This window comes from Thamnophis sirtalis, unplaced genomic scaffold (genome assembly GCF_051295495.1).
Source record: "Thamnophis sirtalis isolate CommonGarterSnake01/CBP01778 unplaced genomic scaffold, rThaSir2_p1.2 scaffold_3, whole genome shotgun sequence".
NCBI lineage: Eukaryota > Metazoa > Chordata > Lepidosauria > Squamata > Natricidae > Thamnophis > Thamnophis sirtalis.
The window spans coordinates 96103211-96128971 of NW_028261383.1; the positions used below are offsets into that span (position 1 = coordinate 96103211).

At 37.5% G+C, this 25761-nt stretch overlaps 1 protein-coding gene across 3 annotated transcripts in view; it reads right to left on the reverse strand.

Moving 5' to 3' along the window:
* Positions 1-410: 410 nt before the first annotated feature.
* The window catches only part of FNIP1 (folliculin interacting protein 1), a 102890-nt gene continuing 77539 nt past the window's right edge, over positions 411-25761 (reverse strand). For all 3 annotated transcript variants that reach the window (XM_014052001.2, XM_014051998.2, XM_014051999.2), the window contains 8 exons: positions 25624-25709; positions 14399-14545; positions 11790-11959; positions 8904-10326; positions 6973-7141; positions 5129-5326; positions 3732-3847; positions 411-2799 (listed from right to left, as the gene is read on the reverse strand). In XM_014052001.2, coding sequence (XP_013907476.2) covers positions 2721-2799; positions 3732-3847; positions 5129-5326; positions 6973-7141; positions 8904-10326; positions 11790-11959; positions 14399-14545; positions 25624-25709 — 2388 coding nt within the window. In that variant the 3' untranslated portion in view covers positions 411-2720. The remainder of the gene's footprint in view (positions 2800-3731; positions 3848-5128; positions 5327-6972; positions 7142-8903; positions 10327-11789; positions 11960-14398; positions 14546-25623; positions 25710-25761) is intronic.

Here is a 25761-nt window from a genome sequence, read left to right on the forward strand (position 1 = left end):
AACAGGTAAATGAAAGGGGAGGCCACATTTATCTATGTGGTCTGATGGAAATTGAATATTATTTTATATGGATTTCTATTCACTTCTCAAGTATGTTACTAAAACTGTTCCTTGACTGTCAAGGAACAAGTATTTCTAATGCGGAAGAATAGTCTGTACATATTATTGTGACTTTATTTTATCATAAACTGTATTCAAATAAAAACTGAATTCTTATTCATTTTTAATAGTTTTTTTCTGTAATATTAGCCCCAATCCTGCCTATTGCGGCAAGTATTTGAAAATAAGTGAAAGTGAAAGTGGAAAATAAGTGAAAATGAAAAAAAAAACTTAATAAACCTTGCTTTGTAAGGTAGTTATTTTGTCCAGTTTAAAAAAAACTAAAACACCAAATGCTGGAGAAGCAATCAAACAGTAAGAAGTGGGGAAGCAGGGATCTTTTAACAAGTGATAAGATTTTACTAGAGAAAATAGTTTTAGGCTCTGTCCAATTATTGTTTAAAATTTTAATAGACTGCACAGTCTACTGTGCCATAAAATAAACGATCATTTATTTGTAAAGCTGCCCTATACCTTAACCAGTTTAAACTGTTTTAAAGTTCCCAGATTAATTTAAAAAGTAGGATGGGGTTTCCTCCTATTACTATTAATGCCACAGACCTAATACAGTCATAGTACATAGCAATAGTGTTATCAAAGTAGCTCCATAAGAACTGTTTTTATTATGGACAAGGGCAATGTGAGCATACCTTGTGATATGTTTTCCAGCAACGCCAAGGAGGAAAGACTCTAGCAATCTTCAAAAATAGATCAAAAGAAAAAAAAAGTCAACAACTTCATGTGTGTCTGAATTAGGAAAAAATGTGTTTTGAGTTCAACTGAATCAAAATATCACAAAATAGAGCAATTTGCTATGTTGTTGATGCTTGACTATATACAGGGGAATGTATTTAAATGTTTTTAATGCCATTTCCCCTTATTTAATTCAAAAAAAATGATTCAAAATAATATCATCATTCCCAAATTAAAAACTACTACGTCTTTTGGAACTACAGCTCCCAAAAATCCATTTGACAGAGAATTCTTAGAATTTTAGCTGCAAGACATCTGGGGGGCTCTTCACATTGATTTATAATATTTATAACTTACAGGTCCCATACCAGAATTATTTACTGCTTAATCATGACCAAAATGATAGCATAGGATGAAAGGGGATGGCATAGTTTGCCTTTTCTTCATACTTCCAGGTCTTCCCCCAAAGATTGTAAGTGGGCACAGAGTGATTGCCAGAGGAAACAATTGGATAGAACTTGTAAATCCCATTAAACTTCCTGGGACTTACTTCAAAGCATGCATATGATTAGATTGTAAACCAGTTCTTAATAAACAGGTTAGAAAAGTGATCTCATCAGAATGGCCTAATAATTAATACCATGCAAACAAATTGAATTTTAAGGCTTAAAATTTGTCAGGATAGTTAAAGAATTTAGCAGTCTTTTAATTCTATTACAGAAATTATATAATTTCTAAGGTATAAATTCTCAATAATTCATACTCTTCTGAATTTTTTGAAAAATACGCTGAAATTAATGGAACACCAATATGTAATAAAGCTCTTACAACATCCTCTTTTTTAAAAAAAAAAAGGTTTAACAGCACCTGGTTTTTTCTTTATAGCATCCCAAATCAAGCATGATCAAAAGGGGAATTCTTGTTAAAAAAACTAACAAAATATTACAGAACATTTGTTCAGCTTTTTCCTTTTTTTAATTAAAAAAACAAATATTTGTTTTCTGTAATCTTTAAACAGTAGTATTATCATCATCAGAACATAACAAGCATAATGTCAATTTTGCACCCAAATGGGGGATATAAATGTGTGTGTGTGTGCGTGTGGGCGCGTGCGTGTTTGTATGCTGGTCTTGTTGTATTCGGGTCTTTTTCCATGTAAGATTGAGATTGAGACCCGAAAACAACAAGTCCAGCATACCTACACCCGTGAAAATCTACAAAAACACACACACACACATACACACACACATTCAAATTTATTCACTCATTCTCAATCAATATCAAGCATTCATACAAATATTACACCCAGGCCTCCTCCTACGGAAAGAATTGCACGCTACCTTCCCAACTCCTACCTGCCATTAACAATTAATTTCTGCACCTCTGGCACAGTTGAATTGGTTACAATCCAACTGCCTTTATCAAATAAACATTTTGTTGTCCTTCTAATGCAGTTGAATTGGTTACAAAAAGAGCTTTGTCATTATGCATTATAAATATACTATTCATTGGCTTCAAACATTAGCTGGTTCCAATCCCTTGTACAAGCACCAACAGCACTTTGGAGGTCACAAAGGAGCTCTTCATTCTGGTGATCCTGTAATTCAACAGTCTGCAGTTACAATCACTTTGGCAATCCTTGTCCAAACCATGTACAGTACTCCAAGCTCTAGTGTCTTCTTTAGTCATCTGAATCTCTGTTCCATTGGTTGGTTGGTTGGTTGATTTTTAAATGAATAGGCAAGGAAAAGAAGGGGAACATGTTCGTACATTTATGTGTTCACTTGCAGAGGCACATTATCAAGCTGGCAGGTTGTTCAAGTCACTTGCCTGCAAGCAAGAACGAGTCTGGAAAATGGAAGTTCATGTCTGTTTCCTTGTCTTCCGTTTTATAAAAATAGAATTATTGTCTTTGCCCTTTTGGTGTTTTAGAGAAGAATCTGGGCAACATATGGAGAGTGGGTGCTTGCTACAGCTGCCAATAAAGGGAGGTCACTGGACTCAATCCTACAAGACAAAGAAATATTATCAACAACTACCCTGACTTGAAAAGTTCTGAAGCTCATTATAATTTTCTTCTGTAAAAGTACTTCTAGTTAGTTTATTAAAACATAAACAGCCTGTTTATATGAACTGTCAATGTACTTTAAATATATTAGAGTAACCTCTGGATGTTACTGTAATTAAAGAATGCAAACACTTATTTCATAAATACATATGACGGGACTGATGGTCACAAGAAGCAATTCCCCCAGGACCCCAAGTCTGTTGTCAGAAATCTGACAACAGATTTGCTTTCTAAAGATGTACTTGTTTCAGCTGTCTTGGAAATCAAAAGTAGATAGACGAAATTCTGAACATTTTCAAGTACACAATTTTTGATCACTGGTTTAAGTTTGGAATGCTTTCTTAAAATTAGATATGAATAAATTGGAACCCAAGAAAAAGGAAAGCATACACTAAGAAAATATGTCCTTTGTATTGGCCTTATTTTATATGCTGCTTACAAATATAGCTTTAAGGACTGGTTTTATAGTAGATTCTTATACTGCATAAGAACAACATATTGAGATATACCGTACATACAAACTTTTGTTCTTCCAAAAATTACCCTGTAATTTACCAACAGTCAGCTCTAATTGCTGCCCTTAGATAGACTCTTCTTGCTTAAAGTTATCTTTGTTTCCCACAAGAGTTAATAGCCAAGCAGCTGGTGAAACCTATCTTTCCTGCTCCAAGTAGGTTATAATTTAAACTCTGCAACTCAGTAGATATGCTTTCCTAGTAAAAAGTTCAGTGTGAAAGGAAATTAGATCTGAATTGCAGATCAAGTCAGTAAAGCTGTTCCCAACTATGAAACGTTTGTTACAAATAGTCCTACAAGTTGTATATTCAAAATAAACAAGTAAACAGGACCAAGAATTGGATAGAAAACATACCCCAGTACTACTCCCAGTTCCTTCACATGAACCCGCATTTGGCCTTTGAGATATTCCGACAACATTTTGCTCTTAAAATACAACTCCTGCAACCGATCTTCTAGATGCATGATACACTAGGAACAAATGAAAAAAGAAACAATAACATCACAACATTGGCCGATAGGTCTTTATTGTAGGCACATACAAATCTGAATATGCTTACATGTAGTTGTAACTATAATCAGTAAAGATATTAGACATTAACAGCATTAATTCTTGATAGTTGATGAAGTTTGACAGTTAACGCAACCAGTTAAGGTAAGTCTTCCAAACAAGATTCTTGTACAGCTTTCATTAACTAGGCTTATTGAGTGAGGAAGAACAGGATACAGGAATTTCAGCAACTGGATTCTTACTCATACAGAACTTGAATAATTTCTTAATGTGAAAGCTGACACTCTTTCTCTTAACAAATGTCCTGTGAAGAGGCAAAAATCCATATCTTTGCAAGTCATGGAAAACCTGGCAGCTGCCTGTTTATCAAATCATCTCCTTAATCTTTTTCAGCCTCAGAAGTAATGCTTACAGTAGGTTGCAGAGCTTAATATACCCCCTACTACTTGGGTTTTTGTTAAATTAAAAAAAAAGACTAATGATAATCTTAAAATAGAAGAAAGATACTCAATGGAAAACATTCCTGCTATAAAACTCATCCTGCTACATATCCACAAGTATTTCTGAAATAAAGCAAAAAAAAAAAAAAAAAAGAGTGCAGAGATAATGGATAATCTATTCTGATTTAGTTTCATGAAGATAATTTTAATTGATTGTTGACTATCAGTTTTCAAAATAGCCTTTGATTGTATGCATACAGTGCTCTTTAAACTTTCAAAATCAAGCATATTATAGGAAAAGTGGGAGTGTATGTGAAAGGCTTAGGAAGAAATAATGGAAAAGAGGCAAGCAATGAATAAATATTAAATTGTTGCAAAGTGACAAGTTGTGGCCACTCTGACGGATTTTGTAACATTTTTTCAGTTATTGGGGTTATACATTCAAATATGAAAACTAAATAGTTTGTAGTTTGCAATTTCATGTTTCATTAACGTAAGAAACAAAACCCAAGAGTGGGAGCTTTAGATTATATTTTTGGAGAATAATCTCCATCTACTTCTGCTGTTCTGTTCAGAAACATCAGTCTTGGGAAACAATCAGAAGTTGAAGAATTGCTAAATTTGCTGGGAAATTCCAAAGTTTGTAAGAATAACTAGAGTTCACATACAAAAATAAATTCAACTGAAGTCAAAGAAACTAAAGATATTTTGATTTTTGGGGGAGTGGGCAAATACAGTAATGTAGCAAAGCGACAGAAACCGCAGGATTCCAATTCACAGTTCAGCTGCCCAAGTACTTACAAAATTTGGAGATAAATTATGCTTATAAAGATGAAGAGTGGAATGAAGCAGGTTGGAGACAAGGTTAGAGACTAGTACATCTTTCCCAAGTTTGTTGTCGATGATTCGTCTCTGGCTACTGGCCACTTGCACTGTCCATTTATCAGTATCTGCGATAATGCAGACAGCTTCTGCAATTGGTTCATCCAGAACAGGATGCTGGAAGTCAAACGGATACATGGCATTTAACAAATGTGACTTTGGTATTAAAGATATTATAGCCAACAACCAATGGTGTAGGAGAACTTTCTCAGTAAACTTGCTTTGAGAATGAAAATCTCAAAATAATTTAGAATCAGAGGTCAAACAGGGTATCAGCAACAGCAGAGATGCAGTGTTTTGAGAAAAGCTGCAATTCCACCAAAGGCAGTATCTAATTTAATGAAACAAACTCTTAGTATATTCACTGTAATAAAGACACAGGCTATAAACAAATACAAAAGTCAGTCTACACATTCAAGGCAATTTTGAATTTTGAAGTTCAACAACAGTTCCAGATCTCATTTTCAAGAAGAGCTTCACACACAAGCTCTGAAACTTATTTAAAGATCTCTTTCTCTTCCTTTGTACGTTTGTGCAAGAGTGCTTCGGTTTACATCAACTAAACTGATGTAGATCAAAAGCGCCTTAGACTGGTTCTATCTTTTTTTTTTTCAATTTGCAAATGAAGCTGTTTAAGGATGTCATCTTCCAATTCATATTGTGAAATTGTGAAGTTGTAGCCACAAGCCTGCCTAGGCACAAACACCAGCAGAGGGAGCAAAAGAGAAGCACTTGTAAAATAATGAGTTTGTAGTAGTTCTGAAGCAGATCAAATGTGCCCAAGTTGTTTACATTTGAACCACAAAAGCCTAAATGATTGAGGCCCTCAAATCACCAAAATTATATCCATTCTCTCTCACAGCCAGTGTTGTGTATGGGAACGTCTGTCAATGTGTATGGAGGTCTATATACAGTATATTGTCTTATCACTTAACAAACGGCTCAGTTAGCAATAGAAATTCTGGGCTCAATTGTGGTCATTAAATTGAGATTATCTGTACGGTAATCTGAGGGAAACATTTTTTTTTCCTTTTGTTTGAAAATGAACGGAAAACACCCATTTCAAATCACAAGCCAGAAAATGATGACCTATATTTCCTGAGTAGTGTTAATCTTTAGGTCACTACTGAACAGGAAGTTGTTGGACAAAAATACAACCAGCTGCTAACCTTACAAAGCCATGGCACATGTAAAGTTAATTTTAAGGTCATATTTAATATACATGTTCCTGTTCATAGTTCATTACTAATTGCCTACATTGGTAAGAGCAACACCATATTACACTTTTTAGTTCCAGTAACAAGTGGAAAAACTTAAATAATAATTTAAAATATAAATGTTCCCTTTGTAGATCAGATTATGAATTTTATGAATGTAGAATTCAGTTTAAACAAAGGGCCAACCAGATGCCTTTAAAATCTTCTAAGCAGGACATGATGAGTTCTTTACCACTAATACCTATTTCTCAAACATAAACATTTAATCAGTGGTTACATAAATAATAACACTAAATAGTGAATGCAAGATTAGACTCTAATTTGAGAATTAAATGTGACCTCAAGGAAGAGAACATCTAAAGATCCTTAGCCAAAGTTTCTTAGCCTATAATGAATAAGTCTTTTTTCTATGAAATGATAAGAATATTTTCTGAATGAGATCATGAATTTTTTTTAAACTCCATGCCTGTTCTAGCAAGGCTTCAGAAATATTTCCTTTTATTGAGTTTGAGATATATTTCATCTGTTGAATATAGTTTAAATTACCTGCACAGCATGCGACAAATCTGACATCAAACAGTGTCTCAGTTTCTCATCATTTCCTAGTCCTTGCAAAACAAAGTCAGGTACGTAAAATGGACAGTAGCCACCTAGCAAGGACCTTCCAAAATTGGCAATACTGGGCTGGACAGAGTTCACTTCAATTAATTTTGACCTGAAAAAAAGGTATAACATGGGCATATATACTATAACTAGCACTGATTTCTCTCTACTTCATCGAAAGACTACAGTGGGCAACTATAGCATCAACGCCACCAACATTTCACTGATTTCTGTGGGACCTATACATATATAAGCTCCTATATTGATCATTTTTATGCACTTATGATTATTACAACAGCATTTCCTTGAAAATAGCCAAATTTTAAAATACTGCCTGTAAAATTAGACATACTCCAACTGTCTACCTATGAAATCACCAACATGTAACATTCTTATTCTGTTTTGTGTTTTTATTCTTATTTTAACATGTTTTGTTTTCAACCGATCATAATAAAGTCTGTCTATCGTGCATAAGCATAAGATCAATTTTAGTGCAAATTGGGTCATCTTCACTGTGGATCAAGGTTAGAATATGGATTAAAGAAACTTCTAGTTGGATCATAGAATAGACATGAAAAAACTATATAAACCTGGTTGATAATAGTCATAGTATTTTTTTAAACAACCGTCTTCCTTTAAATAACTTATCCTAAATTAGGGTTATATCCCACAAAGTGTGAAAGGTAATTAGAGACTCTTTAAATTGCAGCTTCAGTGAAATAGGTATCATTTGCATTACTGCATTTCTTAAAAGTAATGCCAAGAAAGAAACCCAGTTAAATAATTACAGTAAATACATAGCATTTTCTCCAATATGAGTTTAACCCTTACACACATACATCTACATGTTTGGCTACTATCTTCAAAACCACTATTTATTTATTTATTATTTATTTGTCTTGTATGCCGCCCACTCCTGGAGGACTCCGGGCGGCTCACAAAAGACAAGGGAAAGGGGGGAACGAGACAAAGACAACATATTAAAAACAAAACCAATATTCACAATTTCTGTGGAGGTAGATGCTTCTCAGCTCCCCCCAGCCTGCTGGAACAGCCAGGACTTGGTGGCTTTGCGGAAGGCCGGGAGGGTAGTAAGGATCCGGATTTCAACAGGGAGCTCGTTCCAGAGGGCCGGAGCTGCAACAGAGAAGGCTCTCCCCCGGGGAGTCGCCAGCCGACATTGGCTGGCAGATGGAATCCAGAGGAGACCCAACCTGTGCAATCTAATTGGTCTGAGAGAGGTAATCGGCAGGAGGCGGTCTCTCAGGTACCCAGGTCCGATGCCATGTAGGGCTTTATAGGTAGCGACCAGCACCTTGAAACGGATTCGGAGACTAATAGGTAGCCAGTGCAGCTCACGGAGGATAGGTGTAACATGGGTGTACCTTGGTGCACCCACAATCGCTCGCGCGGCTGCATTCTGGACTAATTGGAATCTTCGAACACTCTTCAAGGGCAGCCCCATGTAGAGCGCATTACAATAATCCAGTCTTGAGGTCACAAGGGTGTGAGTGACTGTCTGAAGGGCCTCCCGATCCAGGTATTTGGGAGGAATGTAGTAAATCACTGGACAGGGAAGAGGGAATGACCTTGAGGAAACGGGGGAAGAGTTACTACCAAGACAATGGTCAGATAAAAGAGGGCTGAGTCCAAGGTTGATAGTAACCTGAGAGACATCTCAGACAAGACCCTCCCTAGTTCTCACAAAGAAAAAGAAAGGAGGGAAGAGGCACCACATTCAGATTTGCAAGATTCTGTTCTTATTACATATTCAATAAAAATATTGGCCTACAAGACTTTGGTTTCCTCATTTGGTCTACTCTGAATCATCCAGATTTGAGAAAATGTACATTACTACAAGAAATACTACCTACCCAGGAAATGGTATGTCCTCTTCTTCTGTCCATTCTTCTTGTTCTGCCCCATAATAATTGCTGCTTGTCCTTGCAGCATCATGAGCGGCATCCTCACTTTCGCTGTCACCAAGAGCACTATCAGAACTTTCATTCCTTGGAATGTCCCAATCCACACCTGGATCAGATTTTTTTTCTAAGTTCTCTCTTTCCCCATGGGGGATAAATATGGAGAGTTTTTCTCTTTGGTCCTGCTTTGCAAAACAGTTTTTACAAGTCTCTTGACGAACAGATTCTACAAACTTACAAAATTCACTAGGGGATTTGTTATTCTTTGTACTCAAAGTTTTGGGTGGAAATTCTAAGCTACTATTAGAGTCTAGAATGTCTCTTGCTGTTTCCACTGGAATATCATCCATAGTCCTGGTTACAGCAGAACCTTCTTCAGTAAAATATTCGGTAAGCAAATTTTCACTTTCTGCTCTGTAAGGATTCCAATTCTGGACCTCAATAGCAACCTGAGGGAACTTTTCAGGCACATTCTGATCTCTTTTTTGGTCCTCAAGGGTTTGATTTTCACAGTTCTGCTCAGCAGTTGTTCCTTCTTCAATCTCCATATAGCTGCTGTGCCTGGACATTTGTTCTTCAGCCATTTGACTTCGCAACTCAATGTCTGAATCAGGGGACATAGAATCTCCAATGAGGAAAGTCACCTTTGTTTGAGCTTCAGCCACACTACAAGGAATTGCATGAGATGACATTTTATCGGGCGGTTTCTTCTCTACCATTGTACTTGTTGATCTTAACAGTTCCACAGGCTGATTGTCAGAATCCATCAATTCTCTATTCTGCCATAATCCACCAGTTGGTTCCAAACTGGACTCTGGCAACAAACACGTTTCCACAGAAGCTGATCCTGTGAAGACTACTCTTTCTAACTGTATTCCTGCACAAGGCATTGGTGCTTCTTTGCATTTAACTTCAACAGACTTTTCTTCAACAAGAGAAGGCTCCACACTGCTTTCACATGAAGCAGCTTTATTCATCTTTAGGCCATTCTGTGAATCTTCTTTCTCCAGTCCTGAAACAGCATCTGCTTTTTGATCAGGATTAACAGGGCATTTGCAATATTTACAACCACAGTCAGAAGTTCTAACTTCTTCAGTCTCTTGAAAGGATATATTGCTTCTGTTCTTGTGCATTGTGATGAGCACATATTCAGATTCCTCCACCTCACCTTTTGCTAGTGTTGTGGTGATGACTGTACCAGGCATTACTATGGCTTCATCCTCACCATTTTCCAAAAGATGAGTCTCTTGCAATTCCGAGCATCTTATGAAATAAGTAAGGAAATAAAGTAAACGTTGCACAAGATCTTGCCTTTTGCCAACCACAACCGTTTTTGATAGTCTCACAGGTGATCCAATGGCTCCATACAGATCTCCTGGGAAACAGAATATAAAAGCAGCATGTTGTTATTTTTAGTATGCAACAGAATAATTGAATTATAATGGAGATCTTCTGTAAAGACTTAAGAGTGGACTATCTTTTTCAGCTCTAAGCCAAATTGGTGCAGGGAACACAAATCTGCATATACACACACAGTCACACATTGTCTATCTCACAATCATAAACTTGCTGTTAAGGCGGCACTGTCACTGTTGAAATTTATGAGAAGGCAGAGTATCTTTCTATTTCCCAACACTTAGGACAGAAATAACTACCAGGAGAAGAACCAAGCCAGCTGGCTTTCCTATCATGAATTTTGCAATGCAATTAAAAGAGATAGATAGAGATAGAGAGGGAGGGAGGGAAGGAGAGAGGGAAGGAGGAGAGAGAGAGAGAGAGAGAGAGAATGAGAATGCCCCCCAAACTAAACTCTAGGGCTGGGCAAATCATTCAAAGTCATGAAGCCTGATATAGCATTTCTGAGATTATTTATAAATGTCTGGACATGCATAAAGAAATGATTGATGGAGGGTACCTCTCAGAATAGTTTGCAGAGAACTCTGGTTGCATTGGTTCTATCTCAAATTGTTACTATCAGATCAATCTGTTCTACGTTGATGATTATAGCCAAAAACTGTTCCATAGTATGTACAGTATGTTGTAACTTCTCTTCAAACATCTTTTAGACATTCTCTATTTGGAACTATTTCAGATGCAGCTGTTCATCTGGTTACTACTCTATAAGAATGTACAATGACCTTACTGTCAATTGATTCTTACTCCTGTATTTTTTAGCTCATTTTGACCATCGCTACAGATATGGCCCAGGCATAATAAAAACAAACAAACTGGCAGCTGTCTTGAAACTTTGTATATAAAACTCCCACAGAATGTGATTTGCTTAATGCATAACAGTGCCCAATCTATTAAGATCAACTGGATAAATTTCCAGAGTTTTGCACTTCAGAATTCATAATTTATCATAATGCTTATTTCTGAATAAATATGCATAGAATCAGACTGTAAGAAATTTGACTAACAAACCTGGAAATACAGGTAGTCCTTGAGTTACAACAGTTCATTAAGTGATCATTTGAAGTTACAACGGCACTGAACAAAGTAATTTATGACCGTTTTTGACACTTATGACCATTGCACCATCACCATGGTCATGTGATTTACACTTGGATGCTTGACAATTGACTCACAATTATGACGGTTGCAGTGTCCCAGGGTCACGTGATCACCTTTTGCAACCTTCTAATGAGCAAAGTCAATGGGGAATCCAGATTCATTCAACAACTGCGTTACTAACTTAAAAACTGCAGAGATTCGCTTAACAAATGTGGCAAGAAACTAAAGTTCGAATACATCTGTTTTAGCAATCAGGAATTAAACAGCTTAGCAAAAGGATATTTTGTTTATGGAAGAAATATGCTGAGGTAGTTTAAAACATACCTAATTGTGCCCACAGTGGGTTGTACGGGTGACTCTTTGCCAACAAGTCCACTGTCTGTGAGGAATGCTTCTCTAGAAATATTCGAATGGGTGGCTGGCCATTTGGCATGACAGTTGGCACCCAGGCCAGATGGTTAGTCAAAACTGCAGTTAGAAGAGCAGGTAAAAATCTGGATGGGAAAAAAGGAACATTCTTTAGAAACTGAAGAACTGAAGTATGGGATTTTGAATGAATTTACTTCTGTAAAAGGAAGCCTGTAATACATGTCCCTTATGTAAGAGATAATTCAATTAACATTTCCAGATCAGGGAACAGAGTCTAAGGTATTTCCAAAACTCTGACACAGTATCATGTTGTGGTTTCTGTTTCAAAAACGGTACATTGGGGAACAGAATGCAGATGTTGTGTTTTACCAACACACGGAGTTTCTGAATTGTAACCACTAAATACAACGCACTTGGATCTTTGTTTTATTCTACAATGTTAGATTTTTGTAAGAAACCAATACATTTTTGTGCATCTCTTCCATTAATTCATATTAATTCAAATATCTTAACTCAAATGTTTACCATATTAACATCATCATACCTCCACTTTTAGTTGACTACAGTTGATTAAACATCCTTCATCCTTAACTATGCCAAAGATTTAATCCATAACCACATGCTAACATTTCATTTACTTGTTTATAAAATCCTCCATTGACATCAAATCCTCATATCCTGTTTTAGCTAAACATTAGCTAAACTTGTTGTAACCAGCTGATATACTTTTTTATAACATATACTTGTTGTGGGTTTTTTTTTTTTTGGTTTTTTTTTTCTCTGTCTTGTTTTTTGTTCTTTTTTGTTTTGATTTTTTTTCCCCACTGTTGTGGGCATGTGTTGTTTATGTAACAAAAAAAAATAAAAAAAATTATTGGAAAAAAAAAAGAAACCAATACGTGTAATGCTAATAATTTTTAAAGGCAACTAGAATTTCAAATGTACTCTCCCCCCTCCCCCCATTTTTTTTCTGGAAAAGAAGATGCCTTAGAACTTTAAAAGGACTTTTGGCTTGGCCTACATCACATTGTGCTCTCAAGTAGCGCAAGAGGATCTTCAGTCAGTCACCTCTTGACTGGGTTATTGTAACATCCCTGCTGCTTCTCAAACTGCACTGGTTGACAGCTGGCTTCCAGATGCAATTTAAGATCCTGATTATTACTTCTAAAATCTTGCATGGGCCTGATTATGTGAGGAACCACCTCTATCCAGATGTCTCCTGGTCCCATTAATTAAACAGTGACATCTTGGGGAACCTCAGAAGCGTCCCTTCTCAGTGATAGTTCCTGTCCTGTAGAATGATATACACCATCATCCTGAGATTTGAACTGCTCTCACCTTTTTTATTTTCCACAAATTGCTAAAGATCTGGTTGTTTTCTCAGACCTTAGTTTAAGATTGTGCTTGTTTTGCTGTTTGGTTCTTTGGGTTGTGTCCCTGGCCAGTTGTCTTCCTGTTTCTTGATCTTAATTTTTTATCGGTAAGCCACTTAAGAGTTGCCAGGGATTCAAGTGGCTTCAAAATTGAATTAATAAGTAAATAAATAGTATTCTTAAAGAAGCTTTGAAATCTGGATACAATATACGATGGAATTGCATCAGTTCAACTGTCTGCCCTTTGAGTAAAGCAAATTCAAGAAACATAGAAGGCAGGAATTTCAGGAATCTTCTTTATTGTTGGAGGGTAAAATAACAAAATCTTGAAAATCTATCATGCTCCACCTTACATAAAACAAAATCATCGCTTTTATTTAGCTATGTTAAAATCATAGCATAATTTATTTTGATTTCCTTTCTTGTGGTTTCTTCTTTCTCATGCTGAATTTTTTTTTAAAGTTCCCCCTTAATGGTTTGTTCTTTTCTTCACCATTCCCAAGGGCAAGTCTACATTCCTTCCTCCCCCCCCCCAGCTAAGAAAATGTAGTTAACATATGATATTGGGCAGCTGGTAGCTTCCCAGCATCTGGTTACTGAGCACTTTGGAGATTATATGGTTTGGCAGTTCATCTTAAGTTTCCCTTCCTGTTTATGCAAATCTGTATTCTTTCACTCAGCCATCAGGTCTCATTGGCTAAAATCTTTTACAGCAACATTAACTCTCTTTTTTTTTTAGAAACAGAATTGAACCATGACTTAAAGAGGCTGAAAAAAGACTTAAAATATTTTATAATAGTTGTGTTTCAAGTTATTGTTGGCTATCAGGGTTATATAGTAGTATTGATACTAAGCAACTGAATTCTGTTTCATTTTTTGTTGTTTTAATGGTGGTTTTTTGTCTAGAATTGAAAATTATGCTACAATTAAAGATTTAAAATGTTAATTCAGCAGTTTAAATTTGGCGTCAAAGAGAAAATTGAAATTAGTTACCAATTGAGGTAATTTTCTTTTAGGTTTCTACCCTTCACTGTCATCTGAGGGTACATTTTTAGATCCTGATAAATAGCATCCTTTATGGGTTTGAGGCATTTTTATGGGGGGAAAAGGACACTGCTATGCATGTGATCCTTAATAAACTGCTACAAGATTTAAAAAGGAAAAAAAAAAGATAATATAGGAATGCTTTACTGGTTCCTGGAAGCTTGTTCCATTAGGAAAGTAAATTCCTTCATAAAGTGATGGCAGAGTTGATTCTTCTCGGGCATCCCCGACATCATCGTAAGCCAAACTGGTTCTGTAATCCGTGGCATAGTATAGAGGTTGCAAATTGTTGTTCTAAATGCAAAAAAAAGACAAGATTAAGGTTACCTATATAAATGTTATATCACATGGCTCAAAGAGGCATTTTTGTATAGGTGAAATCAAACTGTCCTTTTTTTATAGCCCCAATCCTGAAAAGTCTCACCTCCCTGCTTTCAGCATCTCCTGCATACTGAGGATACTAAAGCACCCCGTTCAACCTTAGGACCCCATCTTCTAGCCAACTTTATATTTACAAGTGCTTCTCTGATATTTCTGTCTGGATGCCTCATTGTCAGCTCAAGCTCAGTATGTCAAAGACTGAACTTCTCATCTTTCCCTTCTCTACTCATTCCATCTCCTTATTCATGTCTTTCAACTTGCCACTTATATTTAGTTGAATGATGACCAAATAACATTACTTCGAAATAATTTATATTAACATTTTTTTTCTTTTTTACAGTATAAGCCTTTTAAGAGCTCTCTTCAGACCTAAGCAACTTATAACTATTTACTGCAGAACATCTTCATTTTCAAGAATCTAAATGAGATTATTTAAAATGTGTTAAAATATGTAAATCATCTATAACCACATTAAATATAAAACACAAACACCATAACTACATCGATCAATTAATCATGTGTGAGTACAAGCACAAATATATTATTAGTAGCATTTAATAGACTTCCTAGATAATGCCACAATGAAGTGATATTTTTTGTCTTTATGCTGAATATTTGCGTAAGTGATCACAAATGAAAAATGTGTGAGAGATTCAAAGCAAGAGAGAAAGGAAAATAAGTTTCTTCTAGAAGATTTCAGCTTTTGCAATATATGGAGAATGATACCTTCAAAGAAGACATGGGGCAAGGTTTCTCAAACAAGAGAAAGTTCCTATGTAAACTAAATGAAACAATGGCATGCCAACAGAAAGATATGAGAAAAGAGGAAAAAAGTTATAAAAATGTATAGATTTAAGACAAGGTACAGTGCATGGTAGGCATCCCAATTCAATTATTGTAGAATCCAGTCCTAGCTTGACTACATAGATCTAGACTTGGATAAATATGCACAGTTATGTAATTACACAAGTGAATAGAGTTTTTCATTCACAAAGTGAACAACAGAAATTGCAAAGCTGAGTTTCAACATGTTCTGAGATTTGTGATAAAAAAAAGGAATAAGTAACACTGGAGAAATTCTAAAGATTTTGTTTATAATAGTGTGACTCAGGGGTGAAATGCTACCGGTTCGGACCGATTCGCCTAAACCAGTAGCAAAGATGCCAAGTGTTCACCCGAACCAGTAGTAAAAAAAATTCTACTGGTTTGGGTGAACTGGTTTTTTCGATGATTAGCCATGCTGCGTGATTTATATTAGCTAGAAAGCAGGATTTCCTGCTTTCTAGCTAATATAAATCGCGTGCCACAGTTTCCCCCCCCCTCATTTACCTCATTGTTCGCTTACTCACTTGTCAGGCGCACTCAGTAGCAGCTCTATCCACCCGCCCAGACATCATTTTGACGCTCTGCGCATGCGCGGAGGTTCCTGCGCATGCACCAGTGGTGGGTTTCGGTTCCTGTTGCAACCGGTACGCTGCAACGGGGGAGGGGCATGCACCATGGGCCCATGCACTGCGCACGCATGCACACCCACCGCCTGCGATGCTCCAGCTGCTCAGCGGAGCATCGTGCAGGTGCGGTACACAGCGTGCGCATACGCAGATGGCCCATTTCCTTCAAATACTTGTAAGGAACGAGGGAGAGAGGGAGGGCCCCCCAAAGCACCGTTCTGGTACTGTGGCTGCTGCTTCGGGCAGGTACCAGTATGCATGTACCAGGGCGTACCACCTGAAACCCACCACTGGCATGCACACTCGCTCACAATGCTACTGAACTGGTATCAAAAGTAAGTGGATTTCACCCTTGGTGTGACTGCTCATCTTAAACAAACAACCCTACTAAACTTCTATTTGTTCTAAATGAATCAGTAGAGATTTTCTTTGTACAATTATGTAGTTATTGGTTCAACTTAACAAGTTTTTGTCTATTGTTGTGTCTTATTTAGGCAGTAAACAAATACAATTTACACACAGTTTCAAATGCTGTCAGTAAATCTAAAAGTTACAAACAAGTTTAAATGTGCCTTCAATATTTCATCATCATTATCATAACATTCATCATTTTTGCAATGTTTATCAATATTATATTTCAATTTGTTTTTCTTGGCAATGTTAGTTGGAAACACACTAACATAGTTGAAGTCCAACATATCTGCAGAACACTAGGCTAAAGGAAAGCTACTCTTCCGTAAGTAAGTAAGTAATTTACTCATCATTAAACTAACTGCATATTCTTTTCCTGTTCACCTTATGTATTTTTCTTTCTTGTTTCCTTATTTTTTCTATTGCACTTATTTTCAGCATGTTTCTCACTTGGGGCAGGGTTGTCATATTTAAACAGCATCGTGTAAATAAATCAATAAAAACAACTTTTCTGCTTAACCAATTCATGTAAAATGAAAGCAATACAATGAAAGCCTAGAAAAATTGGTCAATTTAATTTTAGGTAGTCCTTGACTTACAACAGTTCATTTAGTGACTGTTCAAATTTACAACATCACTGAAAAAAGTGACTTATGACCATTTTTCACACTTACAACCGTTGCCGCATCGCCATGATCATGTAATCAAAATTCAGACTGTTGGTAACTGTCCCACATTTGCAACGATTGTAGTGTCCTGGGATCATGTGATCGATCACCTTTTGTGATCTTTCTGACAAGCAAAGTCAATCGCTAAGCCAAATTCACTTGACAACCATGTTACTAACTTAACAACTTCAATTATTCCCTTAACAACTGTCACAAGACAGATCATAAAATGGGGCAAAACTCACTTAACAAATGTCTTGCTTAGCAACGTAAATTGTGGGTTGAATTGTGGTCGTAAGTTGAGGACTACCTGTATTAACAATATCAATGTGATTCAAATTAAGCCCCTGTAAAAGAGAATTAATATTAGCAGCTCTAAAAGGTCCTGGAGATTATGAAAGTTTGGAAAACATAAAGAAACTGTTCATCATTAGCAGGTGTCCTCCAAAATAGATTGACAAGGGCTAATATAGGTAGTTCTCAACTTACAACCGTGCATTTAGTGGCCATTTGAAGTTACAATGCCACTGGAGAAAGTGACTTATGACCGTGTTTCACATGACCATTACAACATCCCTATAGTCACATGATGAGAATTCAGACGCTTGGCAACTGACTCATATTTATGACAGTTGCAGTGTCCTGGGTTCAAGTGATCAACTTTTTGCACCTTTCTGACAAGCAACAACCAATGGGGAAGCTAGATTCACTTAACAACTGCATTACTAACTTTAACAACTGCAACAATTCACTTAACAACTGAATTGTAAGAAAGGTCATAAAAGGCAAGAAAGGTCATAAAACAGGGCAACTGTTTAACAGCTGAGCAACAGAGCTCAAATTTTGAGCTCACCTTTGGCCGTAGATCGAGGATTAGAAAGGTGTAGAAAGCTATTCTGTAGTATTTTTTTCTATGATGCACAATATTGCTTGCTCTTTCGTTACCAAAGCGTCAGAACTGCAGAATTCTGGGAGTTGAAGTCCACTTTCCCTCCTGAGGCCAAGGTTGGGAAACACTGATCTAGACTCACAGTTAAACATAAAAACCAGAAGAAAACCTACAGTTCTCTCAGGGTGACTTTCATTCCTTTGGCTTTCCTCGACTGCAACCCAGATCTGTCATCCATCAGAATTCCCACCACCATCACCAAAAGCAAAAAAAAAAAAAAACCCAATGCTTGAAGTGGAAGATGTAACTTGCATAACAAAAAACAAAACAAAAAAAAACCCACCCCATTTTGCAAAGCTGAGGTGCAATTCAAAGTTTTCAAACCGGCCTCCTGGGTCCCATTTCAGCATATTCAACACACACACACACACACACATACACACACACAAACCGCCAAACAAGCTTTCACAAAGCTACCTCAGTCTGAATAGTCCATAGGTACTTCGAGGGCGGGAGAGAAACAGGAGGAGGAAGCAAGACTTTCTGTTTTAAGCCAGAGATATTCAACGATTTGTTTTCGTTGAAAGGCTAGCTCCAGTCTTGTGACTCCTTATTTACTATTCTGGTAACTGTGGCTGCATCTGCAACTGATAGTGTTTCCTCAGAGAGATCAGATTCCGCTGGCCGCTCGCCAGCAGGCATGTGACTGCAGCGAAGGGAACCCTCCGTGCCAGATATAGAAGTAATTTGCACAAAGCACTAGGCAGAGGATTAACTGGCCAAGGGCGGGTGAACAGCCTGCCTTGCATTTCTCCCTGGTTCTCTCTCTCTCTCTCTCTCAGGATAAGCAAGCGGCAGGCATCGATTCCTTCCCTCCTCAAAGAACCATCACACAGGGCATAGCCAGAGATTATGTAAGGCCCAAAGCACGTCACAGACTGTTTCAATTCTTTCCCCACATTGACATCTTATGAGTCTCTGGGAAATCTCTTTGTCTCTTTTTTTTCTGAGGAAGGCCTAATCAAGTCGATGTGGCCACTACCGAGAAAAGAGAGTGGGTGGGGTGGGAACACGGTCGCGGCTGGGAAAAAAGGAAGCTATGCATACCTAAGAAGAGGAACTGGGACGAAAGGACACAGGCTAATTGTAGAAATACACATATATCTACAAGTCTAAGCCTACCTATAGTTAATGGGGGTGACTTGTAGGGCAGTTTAGTCACTTGGGCAGGCGTTGATTAGTGGGAAACAAAGTCAAGGGCCTTAGAACTTCTTCTTTTGGTTCCACAGGACTATATCAGTTTTAGACCAGACAGAAGCTGTTCCCCTCCTTCTACTGTTATGATAATTATAATTATTGTATAATTAAAAGGGGTACGGTGGAGTACATTCATGTAACACAATGTTTGGAAACAAGGCCTTGTCATACTGCTCATTTTATATATATAAACACAAATGTAACAAAGGCAACAGTAAAAATATTGGGTTTCTGTCTGGATGGTCTCTTGTGACGAGCCGATAGACAGAGAAAGGAAGCAGTATGCTTCCTCCCATATTTGGGCATACCAGGGGTTGTGATACTAAATACATACTATTTCCCTGGCTCAGCTGATAAAGGAGGAGAACCTTGTGGCTTAGTGGTTAACACATCTGCCTAATATATAATACAGCCCAGGTTCGAATCCCAGTAAGGGTATGGCTAGCTGATGAGAGCTAAATAGCTTGAAATAGATCTATACTAGTCTCCCTGTATTTATCAGCACAAATACAACATATATATGTACGTACGTGCGTGCGTACACACACACACACACACACACACACACACACACACACACACACACACACACACACACACACACACACACACATATATATATATATATATATATATATATATATATATATATATATATATATATATATATCATACCACACAGACTGCGGTATAATATGGATATTCACAATCCAGCTGAGCTGGATAAAATCCTCTCAGAAGATCAAGCTCAGAGCTTATGTCTGTGCTCTGCTTAAAAGCTCCGGTGTTCCCGACCTTTCCCACAGTTGATAGGACAAAATTTCCTCATTATGAAGGGAATGGGAATGGGGCTGTAGCAGGGTTTTTGCATTTTTTGTCAAAAATTGTGGCTTTAACTCAGCGTTCCAACTCAAGACTCTTCTGGATGTAGTGGGAGATAATTTCCATCATCCCAGATATCGTGATCAAGAATATTTAGGGATTGGTATAACAACAGTTAAATCATCTAGCAAGAAAGAGACAAGATTGGGGAACATTACTTTAGACTTGATCACATTCAAATTGAATAAAAAGAGATTAATATCATGCAGTTCTTAGCATACTAATTTACTTATCTCCAACTTAGTATCTAATTAGTTGAAAATTCTACAACTTGCAGTCATAACACAAGTATATAAAGTTAGGGAAGACTATTTTAGGCAATAATTTATAAAAGAGGAAAACAGGCCTAAATTAGGTACTTAGGCAAGCCAGGTTTTGGCAGACTTCCCCACAGATGATACAAGAGTAAAAATCTGCCTGTTTAATGAAGGCCATCAATTTTGAACTTGGAAAAGCCAAAGTGCTGTCAATAACCTGATTTGTTTTGTGCTTATTTTTTCCACTTGTTCTGATCTTAGCCCAAAAGCTGAAAATTTTACTCTGGAAAGGAATAATTAAATTCATAATATGTTGAAGTGTGAACAGGAAAGCATTTCTTGGGGGGTTATTTTTTTGGCACGGAAAATTACACAGACACTTTGTAAATTAAAGAAGTCATGATGCAGGGTGTGTGTGGCCTGAATTCCAGCAACAGGATATGTTCTCCGGAGGGCTCTCTGAAGAACCGTCAGATTCCTGCTGTATCGGGGAATGGGGAGACCTGTAACCCCGCCAGAGCTGTCCTGAAGACACAGTGAAGAGGGGGGGATAAGTGGGTGTGGTTGGGGAACCTGCAACTCCCCTATAACACCTGCTTTTGCCCAAAGAAGTCATGATGCACAAATTGTTTTTTAATGTAAAGATTCTCGAGAGTAGTGGGGTATGTTTTAAAACATTGTGCACACTGGCTTTCAAAGCTCATGATATGTTTCCCATTTGCAATGTGTCTTCCTTTTTCTGAACATTTTCCTCTCCCCATATGGTTATTATTTAAAAATGTAATAGCCACTGAATGCACATGCCAGCAAAATTACTGTATGGCCTCTTGAGGGCTGGTTGCTTTAAGGCTGGATGAACTCATCTTTCATGGGCCTCTCAGTGACTGATTTAAATTCTGAAACTCGTTTCCTCCCTGCAATGTTTCGATGACAAAAGCTCCTTTGCTGTTTCTTTAGTATTTGAAACACTTCGGTGCTAACCAACCTTTTTCAGATTTTTGTCAGCAATTCCAATTAATCATCCACACCCACCCACCACCCACCCATTTGCCTCAAACCTGATAGAAACATTCATATGCTAAAAATAAAACTTGCCTTTATATAAGGCTGGTTTCCTTAAAAAACCAGCTTCTTTTGAAAGCAAGGCAGACTCACACCAGCTGACAACTCTTTCCCCTCTGCCAGCATATTCAAATAAACAAGACAAAAGTTTGGAGGCATCGTCTTTTTTTTAAATATATATAATCAGTGAAGAACAGAAAAGTAAGAATGATGCAATGTTATGAGAGCAGTAAAAACAGGATTCCTTATATTAGAACTCTTGGCATCCTAGTTCTTATTTTTACATTGTTCAAGCTATTCTGTAGCTTGTTGTAAGTAGAAATAAGATTATAAAACACTCACTTGCAGATTTTATGAAAAGCCTATACTTTCCACAAAGAACATTCCCCTCAGGTTCCCACAAGAGATGAACTGCCCTCTATGCATACGTGTTTGTCTAAAGAAAAGTGCAAAAATTGGAAGCAACCAGCAATGTTATCTTGAAGCATTCTTTCTTTTGTACAGATAGTCCTCGACTTACAACAGACCATTCAAAGTTACTATAGCACTAAAAATGTAACATTACCATTTTTCACACTAATGACCATTGCAGCATCCACAGGGTCATGTGATCAAAATTCAGATGCTTGGAAACGGGTAAATATTTATGATTGTTGTTGTGTCCCAAGGTCATGTGATCCCGTTACAACCTGACCAGCAAAGTCAATGGGGAAGCCAGATTCACTTAATAACCGGGTTACTAACTTATTAACTGTGGCGGTTCACTTAACAACAGTGACAAGAAAAATCATAAAATGGGGGCAAAGCTCACTTAGCAAACATCTCATTTAACAACAGAGATTGTGGGCTCGATTGTGGTCGTAGGTTGTGGACTACCTGTATGTGAATGGGTATCATTATCTGCTGGTTCATTTGCTAATAAAGGGTTGGGCAACTTGCAGGTCTATAGCCATTGGCAGCCACTTTGATTCTTTGCATAGCACTCCACTGTGCATTTGAAAACATCCATGTTAGTTCCCCATCATGTGGAAACAGAAAAATACTAGTCTAAGTCCTGATACAAGCTTTTAAAGGAATGAAGAAAACATTGTATGCCTTGGCATGCTGACTCTATAGGGGAGGAAAAAGATTGGAAAGTGAACTAGCTACTCTACTGCTAATATAAATACTTGATAAACTGTGCAGTTTGCAGAACTCCAAAATTCCCACTAGGTTATCAAACACTCTGGCAACAGTAGCTCTTCTACACATTAACGCGATTAGTTAAACAGTAAAATAACTCAGAGGTAGTTTCATCTCTACAATATTTTGGTTTCTATGCACCCAGCTCTGCTGCTGTAGAATATTTACTGTACTTCAGAACTCTGGGGCACATTACTGGCCAAGCACTTCTCTATTTTCCTCCCTCCCAACCAATTACATAATCAACATGTCATGTGCTTAAAGATTTAGTCAACAAATGTCTCAATTATATACAATACGAAGGATTGATTTTTTTTTCCTCTCTGAAATGTTTTCACTTCAGTTGCTCTTTCACTTCAGTAGCAAGCCATCCCTTTTTATTTAATATTCTCCATGAAGGTAAAAAGGGCGAGCCATTTCAAAAAACCAGTCCCTAAACACAAGCCCAAGGCAAGTCCAATCAAAGTTCAAATGAGAAATGTTCCTTCTAAAGATAAACAAAGCAATTCCAAGCCAAATCGTAACTGCAGAGAAATCCTACAGTACTGGAGTGCTGCTTGTCCTGTATGCCTGCATAGTAGCAGCACTAATAATATTAAAAAATACAATGCAGTACAAGGAAACACCTCCTCTCTTTCAAAACCTCCCCGAGTCCATTCCAGGATACAATGTGCTACAGTTTACAAATACTTGCATATTTATTCATGTTAAGCAGACTTTTGGGGGAAGAATGCTAGACCTCTTTAACGACATGAACATTGCAACTAACAGCAATTCCCTAAAGACGTCATCGTTTCCTTGTAGCCATCAGCAACAATTTCATACTAGACTAGAGGATATAAAAAGGAGGCTAGGAAGGCAATATAATACTGCACAGAGGAAGTAATTTTCCCACTGAAGCAGAAACATTCAGCCATTAGCACGTGTTTCCCTCCCCAATTCTAACAGTTTCTTTGTTGCATCTGCTTTTGCAGTGAAGAAGAAAACCCCAAAAACAGAATGTGGGGAGCGCACAAAAACGATCATTCCAATCACTTCTAACAATGTCAAGACATTGTGGCACTTTGACTTCGGGAAGAAAGAAAGAACTATCTCAGTTGTCAGCCGGCAGAACAAAAGGGACATTCTTGGCAGTGGGATCCTGCCAGCCCTGTATCTCTAGAGAAAACGGGTCTTCAGAATTTCCTCTGTAGCATCAGCTGGGCTGAAAGTTAATTAGCAGAAGCCTTCAGAAGCCAAAGAGAACACAGAGATGCAGCAGTAAAGCTAGACTGGCATTGTTTAGTGTTCCTATGTGGAAGGAGTTATGTGATATTAAAACATTAATATGCTGACAGTCTCCAGTGACAAATTGTTCCTTGTTTCCACACAATCCTAATCCTAGCTCTACATTCCAAGGTGGTAATGGATTTCAAATGGGGTGTCCATCTTCCAGGAGAAGAGTCTCCTTTAAAAATCACGGCTATACCTGCAAACATGGCTCAGATCAAAGGCATCAAGCAATGATTCGGACTTCAAAAGAAGTAGCCAAGGGAAGAATTCAAGAGCTATGCTAAGCAAAGCACTTGCTGTTATGTCGCAATTCCATTGAATAAAGACTATAGCAAACATGAGATGGCCTTGTGAAATGCTTTGGCATTGGGCTGTGCACACCTAACTTTCTAGGCTTGGATTTGATTGGCCCATCGAAGTCTGTTCTGCTTAATAGTAGCTCTCCAATCTCTCAAGCAAACTAAACTCCTGTGACTGGGATATGTCAAGAACCGAAGCTGGGACTGCACATACTTTCTGCTCTATTCCTAAGTAATGGCCCCATCAGTACCTCTTCTGCTTTTCACTAGAAACTGATGCAAACCGTCCTCAAAGTGCCAAGTCTGTTCCAAGCCTCAGAGGAAGACACCACAGATCAGCTGAGTTCTTGAAACAGGACTTACACTTACAATAACGTGATTCCAAATATGGAAGCAAATGAAGCAAATAAAAGGAAGAATCAAATAAGACATCAAATAAAAATAAGAATCCAAAATCCATTGCACCTCATGCTTTTCAAACAAACAAACAAAACCCCAGAATGGCTGACTTGAATTGACTACAGAAGTACATTATAAATCCATCATTATTCTTTCTTCAAGCAAACTTTGCAAAATTAAAGGCAGCTAGACAGTAGATGACAGGTTACAGACTTTGCACCCAAAATATAGTTCTGAGTTAGTTTTCTGTGTTGGATGCTTATGAACTGCTGTAATAGCAATCATTCTATCAGCATTACTTCCTCTTAGGAAAGTTGGATTCATTTAAATATCTCTAAGAAATGGCAGCAGATTTGCTTATACGTGACAACTAGAGACTGAATCACTGCGATTGATTACATAAAAGGCATTCACATATATGAAGGTGTTTCTCCCATTCTCTAGGAAAGTTCTTGGTGCTTCTTGTTGCATTGCAATCTTCCAGGATAGGAGTGTCTGCAGGAGCTACACCTTTTGTCATGATGATGAAAGCAACATTGTACTGTAAACACACATTTTTAATGCATGCCATGCCCCCACACTTGTAGAAAAGGGATGCAGACGGGGTGCAATGCCCCCTTTTTCTCTTCTGCAGAAACCTCTGTTCCCAGGGTTCTCCTGCATTACAGATTCACTATAGACCACCCAGATTATAGATCTTTGCCCTAGAACAGCAACAGGATTGAAAGCCTAACATTAGCATTAACATTTCTTTTAGATCTAAAAATAGACAACCAGAAGCCCACTAGTTTCCCCAGCCAAAACATCTGGATGTAGAACATGCAAAGAATATAAGTTAACCACCTCTGTTCTAAACAATAGTTGACAATGGTTTAATTACTGCTCTTCAGCATAGAATAATGTGAATTTAGACTTTATTTTCCGCATTATATGTTTGTTACCAGAAGCATTAAAACACTCACCTGAATTCATTTAAGGCATCCACAATCCTGTTATATGCCAAACTCCGTTGGCTGGCATCAGCTGACCGCCGGCTTGTTTTCATAGCCTTGAAAAAAAAATTGTTTAAACTAATATCAGACAAAACTCCAAGTCATATG